Source organism: Canis lupus, chromosome 2 (genome assembly GCF_048164855.1).
Source record: "Canis lupus baileyi chromosome 2, mCanLup2.hap1, whole genome shotgun sequence".
In the NCBI taxonomy this organism is placed as follows: Eukaryota; Metazoa; Chordata; class Mammalia; order Carnivora; family Canidae; genus Canis; species Canis lupus.
In genome coordinates, this window is record NC_132839.1 from 75,660,867 (window position 1) to 75,681,583 (window position 20,717).

Consider the following 20,717-nt stretch of genomic DNA (forward strand, 5'->3'; position numbering starts at 1 on the left):
CAGTGTACAGTTCCAACAAAATTCCACGTTATAATTAATTTCCAGAACAGAACAGTTTCAGCGTTGACTCCTTATTATCTAAAGGTGGGTTTGATTTTCTGCTACAAAATCTATGAAATCAAACACAAGGTACCAAACATTTCATTTCCTAAAGTGACTTGTCCATTTTAACTCCTATTAAAAGTTACTAGATTAAAAAAAAATTATGATGAGAATTAAGAATGCTTTGTTGTCTCTGTAAGTATTTAAATGCTTATCACATTTCTATCTATGTCAGTTTATTATGATCCTATTAAATGAATGAATAAATTAAAATTCTTCCTTTTGGAGGATACTCGTGTGCAATGGTCGGTATAAAAGCAGGAATCACAGTTGTCTGTATTGGATGATGTCAATCTTAAAATGATTATGAGAAGCAGGACCATTCGGTAAGTAAAGTCAGCCTCTGGAGCCAGGCTGCCTGGGTTTTAATCAAGACTCTGCATTTTTTGGTTTTGTGATTCGACAAGTTGCTTAGCCCTTTAATGCCTCAGTTTCTCATCTGTCAAGCAGGAATAACAGGACCTCCCTCACAGAAGTGTTACAAGGTGGCTCGGTAAGTTAAGCATCCACTCTCAATCTCAGCTCAAGTCACGATCCCATGGTAGAGAGGGTGGGCCCCACTTGGTAGAGAGAGTGGGCTCTGCGCTCAGCAGAGTCTGTTTGTCCCTTTCCCTCCCCCTGCTTGTATGCCTTCTCTCTAAAATAAATCTTTTTTTTAAATAAGTGTTACATGGATTAATACGCATCATACAAAGTACCTGAAACAGAGTCGAACACACAGTAAATATACAGCAAACATTAGCTCTTATTGCTTGTTATTACATAGTCTTTAACAGCACAGGAAAAAAAATACTGGAAAGAAACACACCAAAATTTAGCCTCTCAGGGACAGCTGGGTGGCTCAGCAGTTTAGTGCCTGCCTTCAGCCCTGATCCTGGAGTCCCGGGATCAAGTCCCACGTCAGGCTCCCTGCATGGATCCTGCTTCTCCCTCTGCCTGTGTCTCTGCCTCTCTCTGTGTGTGTGTGTGTCTCTCATGAATAAATAAAATATTTTTAAAAAAAAATTTAGCCTCTCAATTGTAAGCTCTGAGGCAAGACAGGCCACCTTGTTAGTGAGAGTTTACCTGGCACCCAGCACAGCCCCAGCCACCCAGCAGGTGCTTGGCAGATACTGCTGAAGAGAGAGAGACAGATGGGTGCCTGGTTTGGGTGTGCCTGCTGTTCTCTGTATTTTCAAAATTCACGACAATAAAAACGTCATTTTTATAATCAACTGAGGAAAAGTAATGCAAATCTGTTCCAATTTAAGTCAAAGACTGCAAGATGTTCTGCAAAACACTCAGAAGACAAACCAATCTCCCCAAACTTGTGTACTTAGCATTAGTTGGTCCTGAATACGCTATAGCTAAAGTTGATCCTTCTTTCAGAAGGCATGTTAGTCAGTATTCTTATTCAATCTTACTCTGCAGTCTGAAGTCTTCCGTCTGAGCTCTTCCCTTTTCTCTTTTACCATCCTGGCTGCTGAAACTCTGCTGGACACTGCGGTGGTGATTCAAGTTCTGCTTCATCTCACGCTGAAGGATTTACATCCCCACTGGCTGGCAAGGGTCTCGTTTCCCAAAAGCGATCGAGGGGAGACCGCCTCACCTTGGGCAGGTGCGCGCAGGAGACAGCCAGGGACCCACCCCGGTGACAGGGCACAAGGTGTAGTCTGGACATTCTTCCTCACCGTAAAGCCCTGCTCATCAGTCAAGGGCTCATGTCACCTCGCCTCCTGTCTCCAACCTCATCCCTCCTCTTCACCACCGCCCTCTCTTCTCTGGCGTGTCTTGAAAATTCCCTCTATGTTACTTTCAAATCCTGCAACGTAATGAACAGAGCAAGGGTAACCCAGGCTGGGCTGATGGAACGCATCTGGGAGTTGAGGCTGCTTGGTCCCCAGATCCATTACTCTCTGCCACTTGGGTTTCTGACAAAAACCAGAGTCTGAGGACGCTCCAGTGTTTGCTATTTTCTTATTCAGAAGAATTAGATCAGCAAGAAGTACAGGCTTTGTTGGTGATGATGACATGTGTTGCCTCCCTAACGTTCTCTACTTATGCCTACTTTTTATTATTTTTTTTAAATTTTTTTTTAAAGATTTATTGAGTCATGAAAGACACACACATACACAGAGAGAGAGGCACAGGCAGAGGGAGAAGCAGGCTCCATGCAGGGAGCCGACGCGGGACTCAATCCCGGGTCTCCAGGATCACACCCTGGGCCGAAGACGGCGCTAAACCGCTGAGCCACCGGGGCTGCCCCTACTTTTTATTATTGATTGCAGCTCAGTTTGTTAAGCATTTACTGTGAGGCCTTGACACAAATCAGCTTGTCTGATGCTCATGACCACCCCCATGAAACAGGTGACACTGTCATCCTCATTTTATAGCCAAAACAACTAAGGTGCCCTGAGGTTTTGTAACCTGATCAAGGTCAGAGCTAGGAAGAGTCCGGGCCACCACACGAAGTACAAAATGCTTACCCAGTGCTTCTCTAACTCCTAGATGTGCAAGCATCACGTAGGGATCTTGCTAAAATCCAGATTTTGATTCAGTAGGTCTTTGCAGAGCCTGAACATCTGCATTTCTAGCAAGATCTCTGGGGTTGCTGCCGCTGCTGGTCCTCAGGGCACATTCTGGGGCTCTACACTGCAGCTCTACTCTTCATTCCCTCGTGCAACCCTCTGTACTCAGCAAGTCACCTCTTCATTCCCCTTCACTGCTGCCACGAGAATACTGTGCAGGCACTCTTGTCGGCTACTGGAGTCGAGGCGTTCACACATGGCCAGAGCTTGTCCCGACCTTGGCCAGGGTGCCAAGGCCAAGTGCGGAACACAAAGAAGGATCACAAGTACTAGTGTTAACTTCACCTCTGAATTCACGAAATAAAAGCTAATCTGCTGTAAAGGTCACCAAATAAACCTAACAGTTGACAGCAGGGTTTTCTCAACTTCTCAGCACTACTGACATTTTAGGCTGGGTAATTCTTTGTCGTGGGGGACTGTTCTGTGCATTTGAGAGTATTTAGGGTTCCCTAGGCACCACCTGCCAGAGGACAGTACCCACTCCAGTAGTGACTACCAAAAATGCCTTGATGTTGCTAACTGCCCCCTGAGGAGGAGGGAGAGGACAAAAATCACCCCAGCGAGAACCCCACTTAGAATTTTAAAAATCCATTACTTATTCTCCCAAACTCTGGTAGGGGGAAAAATACATCCCCTTCACCCAAATTCATGTTATGTGATAACAATTATCATTGTTCCAGTTTATAATGAACAACTTTTAAATACATTATCCTTTGTTCATATTAAGAGTAGCCTAGTTGCAAAATTGCTTAGTAATTTATGAAAGGGGGACAAATATTGGTTTGTTCTAAATGTGGCCTGGCTAAATAAATCCAAGTGGGCTGTTTCCTTGTCAGTGCTAAAAGATCCAGATTTGTCCCAGGGCACAGCTTTCTACTAGTCCTCTTTCACAGGGACACGCACACTTGTGCTTGGGGTACAGTCTGGTGAGATGTGAACTCAACATGCAGGGGGTCGAGTGGAGGGACAGGGTCAGGGTGAGGATGATATGAAGATGTTGGTCAGCTGCCAGCTGAGAACCTTATTCTAAATAACAAATATGTGCATTAACTTGGATAATTCCTAAGCCATTCGCACCGGTATTTATACAGAATCCCTTATATGTGCCTGGGATGTGAGGTGTTACGTGGTCTAAGAGAGGCTCCTTAGGTGTTTCTAACATTCTTCAGAGTAACCCTGAGGATCTGGTTTCCTTCCCCAACCTATGCTCTTGCTGAGAGGCTGCTGCACAGAGGCTGATGGGGTACGAGTATGGTATGGTTCCTTCACCCCCAGGCCAGCTTGGCAGTCCCTCTTTGGAAACCTCTGGAAACATGTATACCTTTGGGGTACCAGTCCCTCGGTACAAAGTGTGGGAAATGATACTCACCTCTGACCACCCCAAAGGTGGAGCCCCCAGGCACTTACAGACAATGTACTTATAAAGTCTGCAGGGCCACAAAACCCAGCAGCCGCAAGAGCACGTTAGCCTAGGATTAGACTTTACTATTCTCACATGTCCTTTAATGACAGGATGCAGCAAGCTTAAATTACAGAGCCTTTCAGAAACCATAGGTTTCTATGGGTTCTGGGAATTTTAAAGCCAGCCACAATTCAGGAGTCCTGAGAGACAACTGCCTCCACTGAAATCCTTGCTGTGACATTCTCAACGGGGTCGTAAATCTGATCTATGTTGGTGTGTCAATATTTTAGCTGCCAAACTGTTCTCTTGAAACGCTGCTGCTACATTCTTCTCTCTCTCTCTGCCACAGATGTGTGGGGAAGAGCATGACTTTGCATCATTGGTATGAACACAGTTGGTGCTGGGACAGGGCAGGAGAAAAAGGAGCACGCACACAGCCCCCCAGCTGTCCGGCTTCTGCCCGTCGAGTATGGAACACAGGACCCCTGGCTGGTACTTTCACAAACTTGTATCAGGTTGGAACTGCAGTTTCTCCACCTTTTATAGACATGGCATTAAGTCACATGTTAAGTGCCTTGTAAGAAAGGGGAGCTCCAGGGAAAAAACATCAAGGCATAGGCCCTTATTCTCCCGATGCTCTGGCTTTCGAAGCATTTTATAACTCTCTCCATTTCAAGAATCCTGATGTCCCACGTCAAAAGAAGAAGAAATGTTTAAGATTCCAGTTATTCTGAAACCTCTGTTTTAACAACACCAATAGATTTTGGAAATGAGAATTAAAACTGAACAATAAGCCTCTGGAGAAAAGTCAACAACAGGGATTAGCGTCTGCAGCATCTGTTGTTACCAACAGCTGAAGAAAATTTCTTTAAAAAAAAAAAAAAAAAGAGTAAAATAGCTGTGTGGATGTCAGGAAGGAACAGGCAGTCCTCTGTGAATGCTGTCAAACTATTTACAGAGCATGAACAACTTTACCTCTCCTACGACAGGACGGAGCTGCCGAGAGCGCAGAGACGTCTGTGTTCCCGGCTCTGCCCTGTGCCCGGGGAAGAGCAGAGACACGTGGAGCAGTCGCCAAAAGGATTCATTTACCCAGGGCTGCTCTATATCCAACTGGGACTTCTTTGGATGTTTTATGGAAAATAGTAATAATTATAATAAAGAACCTTGTTATTTTCTACAGTTGCATTATAGAATGGTCCAGCCACAGGAAAATGGGATTTATTTTAAATACTTTATTTATTTATTCATGGACCACTCTGGAATTTAAATAAAAACTTAAAAATTTTTAAAAATGCATTTAAAAAAAGAGAGTAAAACAGTTGTTACCAAGAGATGAGGATAGAGGGACAAGATATTTTTTTTTTTTAAGATTTTATGTACTTATTCAGGAGAGACAGAGAGAGAGAGAGAGAGGGAGGGAGGGAGGGAGAAGCAGGCTCCATGCAGGGAGCCTGATGCGGGACTCAATACCAGGACTCCAGAATCACAACCGAACCCAAAGGCAGATGCTCAGCCACTGAGCCACCCAGGTGCCCCAAGAAAATGGGATTTAAAAAAAAAAAAAAAAACATTTGGTAAAAAGAAGTCTCTGCCACATGCCTGCTAGAAATCCAGATATGAGTAGGACATAATCCCTCAAATTTCGACAGGGTGATTGGGAGAAGTACTTGGCCGCTGGGAAATACAAAGAAAGTGTTCTAGAAATTCAAAGAAAAATGAAATCTCTCCTGTCTATCAGGTCAAGAGCATGAGCTGTGGGGGGGTCACACATCCGGGGTCAAATCCCAGCTCCACCACTAACCTACTCAACCGCAAACATGTGGTTTGACGCTTTACATCTGTTCCCTCGTCTGCGAAATCTGCGTAAGAGTATCTATACTGTGTGGAGTTGTGTGTGTGTGTGGTCAAATAGGTAAATGTGTGGAAAATACAAGCCTGGCACATAGCAAGTGTTCAATAAAATGGCAACCGCCACTCTTATCACCATCATCAGGAGCAGTTTTTGGAAGCGGCGATCTTTCCTAAAGGACAAGGAAAAGTCACACAGATGGAAATGATGGGAGGCATTTCAAGTAAACGGGGCGGCATAAACCAGGTGCCCAGGCGACTCTCAAGGACTCCTCCAATGACCCATTTCGGCTAATGAGCAGAGGCGTGTGTGTGTGTGTGTGTGTGTGTGTGTGTGTGTGTGTGTGTGTGAGAAAACGAGACAGGAGTGGTTGAGTCCAGATTACAGAAAGCACTGAACGGTTAACTTATGTATTAATGAGTAAGGAATTGGGAATCATGAAAGATGTGAGGTTTTTACAGCCTTTAGGGAGATGTATTGCACTTACGCATTCCTCAGCACTGGGAAGGTACCAGGGCTGTCGGGGAATGCACAGCTTGGTGGGTCAAACGACGGGCTGGTATAAAACCATGTGAACCAGTGCTGGGTGGGGGGAGCTATGAAGACAGGCTAGCGAGCCTAACTCTGCTGGAGTGGGGTGCAAGGGGAGGGCACGGTAAGGGCTGGGGAGCTGGGCACACATATTTTATTAAGCTATGCAGAGACTAGAAAGAGGGGACGCCTGGGTGGCTCAGCGGTTGAGCATCTGCCTTCAGCTCAGGGTGTGATCCCGGGGTCCTGGAATCGAGTCCCACATCGGGCTCCCTGCGGGGAGCCTGCTTCTCCCTCTGCCGGTGTCTCTGCCTCTCTCTGTGGGTCTCTCATGAATAAATAGATAAAATCTTAAAAAAAAAAAAACTAGAACAGAAGACCTGGTTCTTCCAGGTCTCTGTCCCTACACTCTTCTAAATTAACTATTCGTCGGGAGTCTCCAAGACTCTATGAAGAGGACTTGGGGTCAAGGAAGCTGAAAGCCCTGAATCCACCTGCTCCGGGGTTGTGAGGTCAGCTCCGAGGAACTGCAGGGAGGGCGGCGTGGTGGTGGAAGCGCAGGGCAGACAGCCAGGCAGAGGGCCCAGGACTGAAGGAAAGGTGGGCGGGGGACGCTCCTGGGGCTCTGGTCAGCCCACACCCCCACCTGCACCACTGAGAGCAGAGGCACCCGGAGCTTGGTTCCCCCCCCAGCGGTGGGGAGGTGGTGCCTAGGAAAACTAAGGCCTGCATAAAAGCTTGAGAAGAGCCAGGAAAATGCTGTAGATGAATTTTTATATTTAATGCACGAGATAAAATTATCCTTTGAAATAAATTGCATTTGTTTTGGCATCTGCAAGGGGAACAATACTGTACTTTTCAAGAGGGCTGAAGGTCAGGGCTCTTGTTTCTTGATTAAAGTCAATAAAACTATTACAGATGAGCATATATTTGGTCTGTTGGACTATAAAACGCTGAGCCCTGTCACAGTTTGCTCTCCTATTGCCACGTCCAGAACACTGGATCTCAAACTGTGGTTCTGGCCATGTCCTGGGACACATCAGGGTGGACAAGCACCACTGGCAGCACAAGAGACCTCCGGGTGGTGCCAGCAGCATGCGTGTGCAAGGAGGCACTGGGACGCCCACCAGCAGCCACTGCATGCCCACTGCCCCCCACACCCCAGTGCTCTCTCCCTCCTCGTCTGGACAGTGGGGGACACGGTCAGCACTCACAGGAACACCATGGAAGACTGACCTCCAGGAGGGCCAGTCCCACTCTGATCCCTTCGTGGGGGTAGGGGCGGGACAGTGCTGGACGCAATGGTCAAGGGCCAAGTCCCGAAGCACAACCTCAGGACAACCGCCAGAGACGGAAGGTCACTCTGCATGAAATACAGGAATTAAAACACCACGATGGGGATCCCTGTGTGGCTCAGCGGTTTGGCGCCTGCCTTCGGCCTGGGGCATGATCCTGCAGTCCTGGGATCGAGTCCCGCGTTGGGCTCCCTGCATGGTGCCTGCTTCTCCCTCTGCCTGTGTCTCTGCCTCTCTCTCTCTCTCTCTCTCTCTCTCGGTGTCTCTCATGAGTAAATAAATAAAATCTTTTAAAAAAATTTAAAAAATATAACACCGTGATGACTTTGGGAATTTCAGGTGGTTCCACGTGACCCTGGGCAAGGGTGTACGCTGGGGTCGGGGAAGCACACGCAGATGGTGAGAAATGGGTCAGGTTGAGCAGTGAAGGGCCTCCTGCACTGGTAAGCAAGACCGTCATCCGGACACAAGTTCTAGGGAAGTGAAAAAATGACAAGCCATGGGGTTCTGCTTCAGAGCTGGTGAGTATATAATGTGGGGAGTGACCCTGTTACTCATACTTAGGCCTCTGATCTCATCCACATGGAGATTTTAAAAGATGTCAGCCCATCTTACACTCACCATTTACACTGTTAGCTCTCCCTGACACGTCTGTCAGGGGACAGCCGCTGCTCAAGCTCACCCTGCCTGGACCCCACAGGGGGTATGGAGGACAGTCTCCCTGACCTGCATCCTCACAGCAGCACACGGGGGCAGCACCCACAGAACTTGGGCCATGAGCCCTGCCTGTGGGAGAGCAGTTCTCACAGTGTGGTCTCCAGACCAGCAGCATCGGATCATCTGGTTGGTTGGTAGAAACATCAGTCGTGGCCTCACCTTAGACCCACTGGTTCACAGACTCTGGGGTGGGACCCAGTGACCTGGATTTTATTTTATTTATTTATTTATTTTTAAGATTTTAATTTATTTATTCATGAGAGAGACACAGAGAGAGGCAGAGGGAGAAGCAGGCTCCCTGCGGGGAGACCAAAGTGGGACTCAGCCCCAGGACCCTGGGATCATGCCCTGAGCGGAAAGGCAGACGCTCAACCACTGAGCCACCCAGGTGTTCCATGACCTGGCTTTTAACAGCTGGAATTCTATGCACCATGAAGTTCAAGAATCCCTGGCCTCTGGAATTCGGCATTTTTTTCAGCCACTTACTTAAAGTCACAGATTTATCTTAATTGGTGGTTTCACCTTATATGACACTAGGAAATGGAGTTACCTTTTAAATAAATTATTTCAAATTAATTAAGGACCCCATCCATAACGGATAACCTGACATTAAGTAAAAATCTAAAATAGAACATATCTTGATTGTCAAACACCAACCAAATCTCCTTTTCATCTTTGTCAAAGGCAATTGTTTGAAATAAAATTAATACCATTCTCTCAAGAAATGCATTCAGAAAGTCATCCCTCCCTTCTGACCCAGATCAACTACCCACACTATTACCATGATAATAAATTTCCTTCCAAAAAACTTCCAGATATGAACACAGTCAGAAACATAGACCGATGAGTCACCCGACAGAAACAGAAAAATATACTACTAAAAGCTAAGATCACGATTTCTCAATTCGTGATATTTGACCATCTGCAGAAAAGCAGCTCATCTGTTTACAGCCCAGCTTCCAGCACCTCCTCCATGTGAGCCTCCTCCAAGCAGGACAGCTCCTGCCCCACACCCTGCAAGGAAGGTATGCTCAGTCTCAGGGGTCTTCCTAGAAGCCTAGAGAGGAAAGCAACATCTTCACCATCAGATCCCCCCTGACCACAGTGAAGGGCACTGGAGTGGGGGGGTGTTAGAGTTGAACCTGGCACGTATGAGTGGCCGCATCACGAAATGAGAGCTTTCAAACTATGCCCCACGAAGCTGACAGCAAAGTCAGGGGCCTGGGAGGGGTGGGGAATGCAGCTGCCTTATCTGGGGCTGCTGAAACAACGAACCATAGACTGAGTGGCTGCAGCAACAGACATTTATTTCTCACAGTTCTGGAGGCTGGAAATCCAAATTCAGAGTGCCAGCACCCTTCTCCTGGCTTGCCTCCTTGTTATGCCCTTACGTGGCAAAGAGTGAGTGCGTGCACACTCTGGTCTCCTCCTCCTCTCACTTATGAGGCATGGATCCCAGATCCCATGGTGGACGCTTGACCCACGTGGCCTCCTCTAAACCCAGCTGCCTCCCAAAGGCCCCACCTCCAAACACCAGCACATTAGGTACTGGAGCTTCAACATGTGAATTTTCAGGGGACACACACACTCAATCCACAGGAGGAGCAAATAGAGTTCTACGCTACCCCTTCTCTCCATTTTGGCAGAGCAATCAGATTACGTGGGGTTTAGGGCCTCTAAGAACTTTCCTTAAAAAAAGAGTGCAGTCAGTAGCTAAGAAAAAAATTATGAAAGTACAGGTAACAAGGTTTTATTATGACCAGAATGAATAAGATGGTGTTTTGAGTCTTGATGGACTGGCAAAAATCACAACCTTTTTTTTTTTTTGGCAGGGGAAGAGGGGACCTGGACGCCAGGAAGAAAGAGCTGCTTGAGCAAAGGTGCCATGGTACTCCAGCTCAGAGCCACCCTCCCTTCTGAATCCACGCTACTTGCTATTCATGTCAATAAGGCAGCTGACTTGTGCTGCCATGTGACATCTTATATATTTTATCTGGGGGGCATCTTTTATAAACCAGCTCCTGGGATAGGGCTTAGAGGTGAACAGTCATCTGGTCTACCTTTTATCCCACTTCTTCACATAGCCTGCTTCCTTGTCAGTGCAGGACAACCTGACGTACCCCCGTGCAGGAAGTAGATTTTGAATGGTACTTCCAACCCCATCTGTTCCAGGGCACCAACCAGGTACTTAACAAACATGTGCTTCCAAGTCCCCAGATTACCTGGAGGGCTATTCCAGTGCTGGCCATGATAAGCCCACCTGCCAGTGAAAAATCACTTGAACACGCGAGAGATGATAAGAGAAAAGAACAACTCTGTAGCCTCGAGACATGAGACAAACACAATCTGTTGATATAATATCAGAGAAAATACAACTGACCCTTGAATAACACCCCCCCCCCCAAAAAAAATCCAAGGCAGGAGGGAGGAAGGAAAGGTCCTAATGGCACACACGGGTGACCTGTCCAAGCAGCAAGGGAAGCTCGATGAGGTTCTGCTTGCATAATGGTCCTGCAGTGAGGACTCTGAGTTGGTGGCTGACAAGGATGGATGATGCTAAGGGCCCCAGCTACAAACTCTGCTGCCCTTCCCCTCACCCCTTCTCATGCATCTGTGGCTAAACACGCGAACCCCACCCATCCCATTACACAATGCTTATCTGGATATGATCTAAGGTCAGACTCCATGAGAGGAAGCCCATGACTTAAAAGTTAGGAAATACTTTTTTGTGCTTCACTGGGGAGAGGGGATGGGGAAATCCACACTGTGAAACAAGAAGTTTACAACAGTGACCCCGGTTCTTCCCCCAACTTGACACACTGCTCACTGGGCTATATGTGGAAAGGTGACCTTTCCACCTGGAAAACCCCAGCCTCACTGCCTTCCTTATAAGGGCCCATATCCTGAAGGAAGCCAACTCAGGAAGCAGCACTCTCTTTGGTAGCCACATCTGCTCGGAGGTTGGGAAGCTTGGGTTGTCACTGTGTAAGATTGCAGGCCTTGTCATCAATGAGACAATGGAAACCAACAGTGTGATCACTAAGGTGGCTTCCACCCCTCCAAAGACAGCACCTTGATGTTCATTCAAAACCCTAACAGACTTCACGCAATCTGGTTTATGAGTTAAAGTGAACATATCAAGTTCAAATGTTCTTTGAAAACTGTTTGTAGTAAGCAAATTCTTTAAACGTTACCAGAGCTTACTTCGCCCAAAAAACTCATTAAACAACATTTCCTTCTGAAAGTCTACTGACCATGACTGAACATGGCACCTCCCAGAACACCTCCCAGCTTCCATGTACAGTTCCTAAGAAGTGAGAGGTGTTACGTGTGCACATGGCGCAAAACAAATGAGAAAAATTGGCTGCTCTGATGGAACAAAGTCATTTGGTAAAGACTTATTTCCACTCCAAAGGACGGACACTTTTCTAAGCACCTTGGCACAACACAGAAAAAACCAAGTACTGTGCACACAGCCCAGAAACGGCACCTTAAATTTCCAGAAAGGTCAGCATGCCAGGAGCTGATCCTCCAGAGCCTGGGACCGTGTGCTTAGCTGGCCAGATCTCAGCTCACTAGACGTGTCAACCTCTGGACATCTGGAAAGCTGCCCATCCTCTGGACCTTCTGCTGGGATGATTTTAAAGAGTGCAATGTCTCTGACTTTCTTTGCAATGATTCTGGTCGTCTGTCTCTCCCCATTGAGGGAGTTTGAAGAGAGACCAGTCTCCTATGTTTGCCAGCACTCTTGGCCCGTGCCTGGCTTTTCCATCTCTGACTCCAGAAAAGACAGCGGCGAGGTGAGTGAGGCGGGGCCTGTTGCCTCAGGTGTGTACCTGGGGTGGTGCAGGAGCAGGACCCACGTCTCCCCTGGCTCTAACTTCAAGTAATGACATGCACTTTGCCAACAAGCTAAAGCCATGGTGCAAACACCCTGCACACTGTCCAGGAGGCTCAGAGAGGTTCTTTCTAACCATGTGAGTATCCTCCATATGCTGTGGAGTCCTTGGTGTCCCAAGGACATCCCTTTGCTTGTCCTAAAAGTCCAGGGATGATAGAAGGGAAGGTGGTGAGGGTTGAGAAGGCAGCTGGTTTTAGTGGCTTCCCAACCCTACGAGGAACAGACTGTCTACACTCTGATGTAGCTCCCGTCTCTCGGGTGTGTCCTCGCTGGCAAGCCTAACATCCCTAACTCCACGAGGTGGCTGCTGTCATCAAGCCCACATGACAGTAGAGGACTCTGTGGCAACCGCCCTTGGTCAACAGCTCATACATGGAGGGGCCGGGACTGAAGCCCAGACCCAGTCTGGCTTAAAGATCCATACTCCACAACTCAACATCAAAAGAACAAATAATTCAATTACAAAGCAGGCAGAGGACTTGAAAAGACGATTCTCCAAAGATGATACACTAATGGACAATAAGCATATGAAAAGATGCTCAACACCAGTACTCATTTAAGGAATGCAAATCAAAACCACGATGCAGTATCACCTTGTACCCATACGGTGGCCACTTCAAAAGAACCCCAGAAAGCAATTATCGGTGAGGCTACAGAGGAGAAACCGGAACACTTGTGCACTGTTGGAAGGAATGAAAAATGGTGCAGCTGCTGTGGAAAACAGTAATAAGGCGGCCCCCCTCCCCCCAGATTAAACACAGAATCACCATGTGATCCAGCCATCCCAATTCTAGATACATATGGAAAAGAACCGAAGGCAAGATCTTGGGCAGATATTTGCACAACCATGTTCACTACATCACTAGTCACAATAACCAAAAGATACAAACAATCTAAATATCCACTGACAGAGAAATAAACAAGATCTACCCCCCCACACACACACACACAGAGAATGGAATATTATTCAGCCTTAAAAAGGAAGGCGGTCTTGTCACATGCTGGATGAACCTTGAGGGCACTGTATTTAGTGAAATAATCCTGTCGCAAAAAGACAAATACTATCCCCATTCCACTGATGGGAAGTGGCCACAGTAGTCAAACTCACAGAAGACAGAAAGTAGAATGGCAGTTGGCAGGAGTCAGACGGAAAAGGGCATGAAAAGTTGGTGTTTGATGGGTATAGAGTTTCAGTTTTGCAAGATTAGAAAGTTCCGTAGAATCATTGCACAAAAATGTGAATTTACTTAACACCATTGAACTACACACTTACAAATGGTGAAGATGGTAAATTTTATGTGTTTCTTACCAACTAAAAATTTTCAAATGTTTTTCTTCTTAAATCCATACTCTTCACCAGGATGCTTCACAAGGATTCTCCAGTGGATGTCTTTCTGAAATTATGCACGACACTTTTTCTCTCCAAGAGCCAGAGGCCATTTGCAAAAATACTCATCATGATGGGAGCTACCAATCAGCACCAAGTTTCACCTTATTTCTCCTCAGGACTGACAAAACAGAGGACCATGAACTGGACTGAGACAATGAAAAAAGGCCCATTTTTAAAACTCTGGCAACTCAGAAAAGGTGGGTGTGCAAGGAAAGAGTCTTGGTATAAATGAAAATCTGAGAGTCCAGGATATCCTCCCAAAGGTCATGCCAATCCAAAACATGCAGTCAGAACATTCCCAAGCCCTGTCTCTCTGCCATGGAAACAGGTGTCTTTCCCTGGGTCTGAGGTTTTCCAAGGTCATGCACTTTTGCCTTCTTCAGGCCCGAGCTCTCATTTGTTATGCAATACTGCCTCTCATGGAGGGAGACAGTTACTGCCGGCCCCACGTTACAAAGGCAGGGACTGACGTCAGGTAGCAGGCCCAGAGTCCTTGAGGTGGGAGGCAACCAGGGTAGCCGGTACCCAGACGGGCCTACCTCCACAGCTCCTATTCAGGCTTGGCCCTGCACTCGGCCAAGGCTGGGGGTGCTGACCCTGGACACTGTTCCTAAATACAGTGCAGATGAAGGCCCCTGTAGGTCATATGGTCTTTGGGCCTTGGTCTTCTCATTTGTAAAATGAGCACTGGATTAAGAATTCCTTTTCTTTCTAATATGAAAAGCTCCAAATCAGCTTACTTGTCAACAGTATTGAGATCCACAGACTCAGGGGATCATAACAGGAGTATGAAATAGAAGAAAGCTCCTAGATATCAGTCTTAATAATGTTTTTTGTGCATCTGACTGCAAAGGCAAGGCAAACAAAAGCAAAAACCAATGGCTTCACATCAAACTAAAAAGCTTCTGCACCGTGGAAGAAATCATCATCAAAATGAAAAGGCAGGGATCCCTGGGTGGCTCAGTGGTTTAGCGCCTGCCTTTAGCCGAAGGCGTGATCCTGGAGTCCCGGGATCAAGTCCCTCATCAGGCTCCCTGCATGGAGCCTGCTTCTCCCTCTACCTGTGTCTCTGCCTCTCTCTCTCTCTCTCTCTCTCTCTCTACTCTCATGAATAAATAAATAAAATCTTTAAAAAAGAAAATGAAAAGGCAACCCACTGAATGGAAGATATTGCAAACCACATATCCAGCAAGGGGTTAATATCCCAAACATATAAAGAACTCGTACAACTTAACAACAACAAAACACAATCTGATTATAAAATGAATAGAGGATCTAAACAGGTAATTTTCCAAAGATGATATTTATACGGCCAACAGGACCATATAAAGATGTTCAGCATCCTAAACCCCAGGGAAACGCAAGCCAAAACCACAGTGAGTGAACACCTCACACCAGTTAGAATGGTTATCAAGAAGACAAGAAACAAGTACTGGTGAGGATGTGGAGAAAGGGGGACCCTCAGGGCACCGCTGGCAGGAATATAAACCAATGCAGCCACTCTGGAAAAAGTGTTTGGAGGTTCCTCAAAAAGTTAAGAATAGAACTACCATATGATCCAGCTATTCCACTTCTGGATACTTACCTGAAGAATACAAACATACTAATTTGAAAAGATATGTGCTCTTTCTGTTCACAGTAGCAATATTTACAAGAGCCGAGAAAAAGAAGCAACCTACGTGTTCACTGATGATGAGTGGAGAGAGAAGTTGTGGTGTATACATTACAGTGGAGTACCACTGAGCCATTAAAAAAAAGAAGAAGGGGATCCCTGGGTGGCGCAGCGGTTTGGCGCCTGCCTTTGGCCCAGGGCGCGATCCTGGAGACCCGGGATCGAATCCCACATCGGGCTCCCGGTGCATGGAGCCTGCTTCTCCCTCTGCCTGTGTCTCTGCCTCTCTCTCTCTGTGACTATCATGAATAAATAAATAAAATCTTTAAAAAAAAAAAAAAAAAAAGAAGAAGAGGGGGAACCCTCGGTGGCTCAGCAGTCTGGCGCCTGTCTTTGGCCCAGGGTGCGATCCTGCGGTCCTGGGATCGGGTCCCATGTTAGGCTCCCTGCATGAAGCCTGTTTCTCCCTCTGCCTGCATCTCTGCCTCTCTCTCTCTCTCTATGTCTATCGTGAATAAATGAATAAAATCTTTAAAAAAAAAAAGAAGAAGAATGAAATCTCGCCACGTCTCACAACTTGGATGAACCTTGAGGATACGATGCTAAGTGAAGGAAGTCAGAAGAAGAAAGACAAACACAAGAGTATGACTTCACTCATGTGGAATCTAAAACCAAACTTACAGATTAGTGGTGATCAGAAAGGGAGGAGAGGGGAGGGCATAGGGAAAATGGGCAAAAGGGGTCGAATGTATGGGGATGGATGGTAACCAGACTTTTGGAAGTGATCGCTTCATAATGAACACAGACATCAAGTTATATAGTATTGCACTTATATGTGTAATTTACCAATTTTGCCTCAATTTAACAACATAATAAAATGAAATACAGACACCATGATATGTTTCCTATCTTCATATCACTGCTACGACTTCTTCAGAAACAGTAAACCATGATATCATCAGGAACCTTAAAATGACTTCAACCACAGAGTTTAAACTTTAACAAAACATATTAATATGGAAATAGAACATACCAATTTGGACTCGTCTATCGAATGCAATTCCAAAAGAGAAGTTTTTAGTTGCACAGCCAGAGCAATCTGAGATGAAATGTGGTATCTTTAAAGCTACCGGATATAGAGAAAAACATTCCACGGGCTTTTAAATTTCTTAATGTTACTTTAATTCCAAATTTCTGCTGAAACCAGAGAAATTTGGAATCTCGATGATCATTAGACAACAAGGTGCTAGGGACATTGAAGCTCCTTCCTGGGACGGTGAGTGGGTAGTGTGTGGCCCTAGTGAGGCAAAGGCCCAAAAGATGAGGCACAAAAGATGACTGTGGCCCACAGGCCACAAGAAAAACCCTTCAAATGAAGAGTTTTATCTCTAACTTTTAGGCTAGGTATCTGCAAATTAAGGCTATCACTTTCTCTGCTCAAATTACTGGTTATGCCAAGTTTAGTAATTCCATACAGTAAGGGGGGGAAAATCACCAAATGAGGTCTGTAGTTCAAGTCCACAAAAGAGAGAACTAATTCTATCATCAGGTCCCATTTCCAATGAATCTGAATACTTGGGACGCCTGGGTGGCTCAGCAGTTGAGTGCTTGCTTTTGGCTTTTGGCTCGGGGCATGATTCCGGAGTCCTGAGATCGAGTCCCGCATTGGGCTTCCTGCAGGGAGCCTGCTTCTCCCTCTGCCTGTGTCTCTGTCTCTGTCTCTCTCTCTCTGTGTCTCTTAAGAATAAGTAAATAAAATCTTAAAAAAAAAAAAAAAAGAAGAATCTGAATACTTGCTACGTGTCATGATCTGAGACAGGAATGTGTTTCCATTATAACCCTCTATGAGACTAATATATTTTAAACATCTTTCTTAATCAAAAATTAATTTTTCCTACTATCAATGTCACATTATAAAATTGAAAAAGACAAAGGGGAAAATATCACCTATTATCACAACTTCCCACACCTCTGTAGAAAATGTCCTTGTATTTCTTCCTCTGTGTGTAGGTTATTTGTCACAGAGTATAATCTGAGTAGTTATAATAAAATACCCATATTTGGTTAGTACTGCAAAGTCATCTATCTTGTATCCAGCAGAAATCAAGCAACAATCTATGAACCGAACCCTGTGCCAGGTCCAGAAGCATAAGAAGACTGCAGCCTTGCCTTAATGGAACTTTAACTCAGTGTCAGAGACGTACCCACAGTGCTTACAGTGGCCTGTCGAGGAGGCACAAGGGGATGCAGGCGTGGGGGTCCCCCCCAGGCAGGCTCACTCACACCACAGGCCTCGGGCCCATGGAGAGCCCGGCGATGGCTCGTCCGTCCTTCTTCCTCCGGGGACATTGCGACCATCTCTGGCTGCTGAGCCACGTGACCACTACACCTTACTCTAAGAATCCCAAATTCCTATGGGTAAACATGTTAATCTAACTGCATTCCCAGCAGTGGAATTTCTGACAGAAAGTCACCAGCTTCTTTCCAAGCACTTCTGGTAATAAGAAAGGCACATGCTTGTCACACACCATTTCACCTACTTCCCGATAACCAGTAACCATGATAAAGCCAGTGAACTCCAGTTATTGTCAAGGTTCTGCCTTTGGTTGGTCAACAGCATCATTAATAGGAATACACTGACTTGTGGAAGCTGGAGGCTGTGCCTTCTCCTCCCAGTGCAGGCCCTGCCCTGTCCTCCCCACCATCTAGATGGTAACTTGAGTGGGTCCCCTGTGCCATGCTGGCACCACGCTTCTCCTGTCCCTCCTTGGAGGAGCTGCCATGAGTTGGGCCAATCAGCTCCCAAGCATGTAAGGGGAGACACAGAGCGGCAGTTAGGTAATCAGACGCCTCCGGAGCTAAGGGGTCATGCACTTGGAGGCTGGTGTGACTGTACAGAGTGACGGGCCAGCTGGGAACGCCGGTGTGTGGAATAAAGAGGAAACCAGAAGAAACATTACATGGCCCTAAAAACAGGGAGCCAGAGAGACTTCCGTGTCTCCAGACAACTTCTAGTTTCCAGCTCTTGCTCTTATCTTGATGTTTAAAATCTCCTTCTGATTAAGCTTGCTTGAGTCATTTTCTGTCTCTTGCAACAAAACAATCCCTGACTAAGTCTCATCTGTTTCCTGAGCATTCCCTGAGCACCGCCTATATGCAGTGGGCATTTGAGGACAGCTGAGAGCTGAAAACAACTTCCTTTCTCAAGAAACTAGCAACTGGTGGGTAGGCAAGAAGAGAACATAATCAGGGAAAGTAGGCTGGTGATAATCGGGTCTGGTTTAACAGAAAGAGAAGGGAACGCAGCCATGACAACCAAGAGTCCAGACCTTTCGACCACGGTCTGCCTGCATGACCACAAGTAGGTCCCCCTCCCTCTCTGAGCCTGTTTCTTAATCTATAAAATTAGACATTTGAAATTTCCAAGTCCTTGTGTGCTTTTAACGATTCCTTAAAAGCAATGCACCCAGTGCCTCCTACATACGCGGTGACAGTATTTTTGGAAGCCATGCGGGTCGTAGAATATCTGTAAGCTCTGTGCCAAGTTTACCACCTCGGTTAGGAGACGACGGAGCACAGGCACCATCCTGAAGGCTGTGCTCACAGTTCTGAGTGACGGGGTCAGGGCTAAGTAACGCGTTAAAGAACTCATCACCTAGAGCGGCCTGTGCAAGAGAATTTGGGTGAGGGAAACGTTCTAGAGCTAGCCACTGGCCACACGTGGTTCTTAAGCACTGGAAGTGGGGCTAGGGTCAGGAACTAAATTTTGCACTGTATTTAAGGGTAATTAGTTTACATTTGTTTAATGAGCCCTACGTGGGTAGTGGCAACCATGGAACAGCGTAGACCTAGAGGTTAGGACAGGTAACCCCAAGACAAAGTATGGGGCTCTCCAGCAGGATCAAGCATCGGGGAAGGAGAGGCTGATTACGTCCAAGAGAAAAGAGGAAGAGACGATGACACTGAAGTGGCCTGGAAGGATTTGGAGAGACTGTCAGGGCTGAAGTGTGGTGTGCTGGGTGCAGAGAGGACGAGAGAGGAAGAGGAGCTTTCTGGATCCATCCCTGCAAGATCATGGCTGCGTGAAGAAACCCAGCAAGTGTGTGAGCAGCAAAGCACCGTGGCCCGTGCTGCAGGCCCCCTGGCTCCCACCCCATACTCATTCTCCCCTCCGCCCTTACAACTGTGGATACTGCACTAGGTGGCAACAAGCTCAGCCAAAGATCACCATCTCCCAGCCTCCCTGTGGCTACTAGCAGCCGGTGACACAGTTCCAGATAATACCACCAAGTGGAGTTCTACTAGAGATTTCTGCAAGTCTAGCTCTCTTGATATAGAGGGGTCATCCTCTCCTCCTCAGTGCCTCCCTCTTCATTCATCTTAGAAGCGCAAGGGAAGCCAAAGGCGCAGCAGCCACCTTGTGACCATGAGGCATTGGGGAGGATGGACGGGGAAACAGAAAAGCCCCCCCCGCCCCCTGCCCAGATCACCTGCTGTAACATCAATGAAGCCACTGAACCAGCCTTTTGCTCTCTCATCCCCCAAACTGCCAGTTTGGGGAGAAACATCAGTCCCTCCTCGCTTACACCAGAGTAGCAAGATTTCTAGTGCATTCAGTCAGACGATCTCTAAATGACATTGAATTTGGCACCTGGAGGTGACAGGCTAAAAAATGTGGAACCAGCAGGGCAGAGGAAATTGGGGAGGAGGTGAGGAGGGACCCCCAGCAAATGAGCAGCAGTCCTATGGCTTTGCTTGGTGCCAGTAAAACATCTGGTATAACTGGCCTGCTCTGTCCCGGGGAGTACACCAGGCGTGACACGCCACGGTGTTAGGAACGACAGAAGAAAATTCCAGAACATGGTGTGTGCATAGATTGCTCCAGGGGAAAACGATGAACGCGTTCTGCAAACAGCAGTAGGAAGAAAGAGCACTTTGTCAGGGCGCCCATCCCCACCCCTGAAACTCTACGTCGTCCTGCGAACCTTGCAAGGCTCAAGAGGCTGCTGGCTTCTGTGACCCGCCCAACAACCAGGCCGGGGCCAGTAAGAAACACTGTCCCTCGGTAACTGGGGAAGGTGATGCTACCAAAAAAAAAAAAAAAAAATCTAAAAACCAAACTGTCTTTCATCAAAAGTTCTCTCAAGTGAACACACCTGGACAGGAAGTAGACCACAAGACCTCAACTTACTGTGACCAACCTATTATTCCCTCAAGGGTAAAATGCATAGTTTGGTACCACAAATTATTTTCGGAATCACAGACCACCATGGTTAACAGCATTTCTATATCAATAAATGATGTTTAAAAATAAAATAAAATAAAATAAAAAAATAAATGATGTTTAA

General features: G+C 46.6%; 1 protein-coding gene across 8 annotated transcripts in view; it reads right to left on the reverse strand.

Moving 5' to 3' along the window:
* TBC1D1 (TBC1 domain family member 1) overlaps positions 1 to 20,717 on the reverse strand; it is a 238,078-nt gene that overhangs the window by 50,493 nt on the left and 166,868 nt on the right. Inside the window, exon 1 of one of the 8 annotated variants that reach the window (XM_072807708.1) lies at positions 1,506 to 4,954. The exons of the other annotated variants lie outside the window; for them this stretch is intronic. Within the exon in view, the coding sequence (XP_072663809.1) occupies positions 1,506 to 1,611 (106 nt within the window). The 5' untranslated portion in view covers positions 1,612 to 4,954. Of the gene's footprint in view, positions 1 to 1,505; positions 4,955 to 20,717 lie in introns of those variants that run through there. 8 annotated transcript variants of the gene reach the window in all.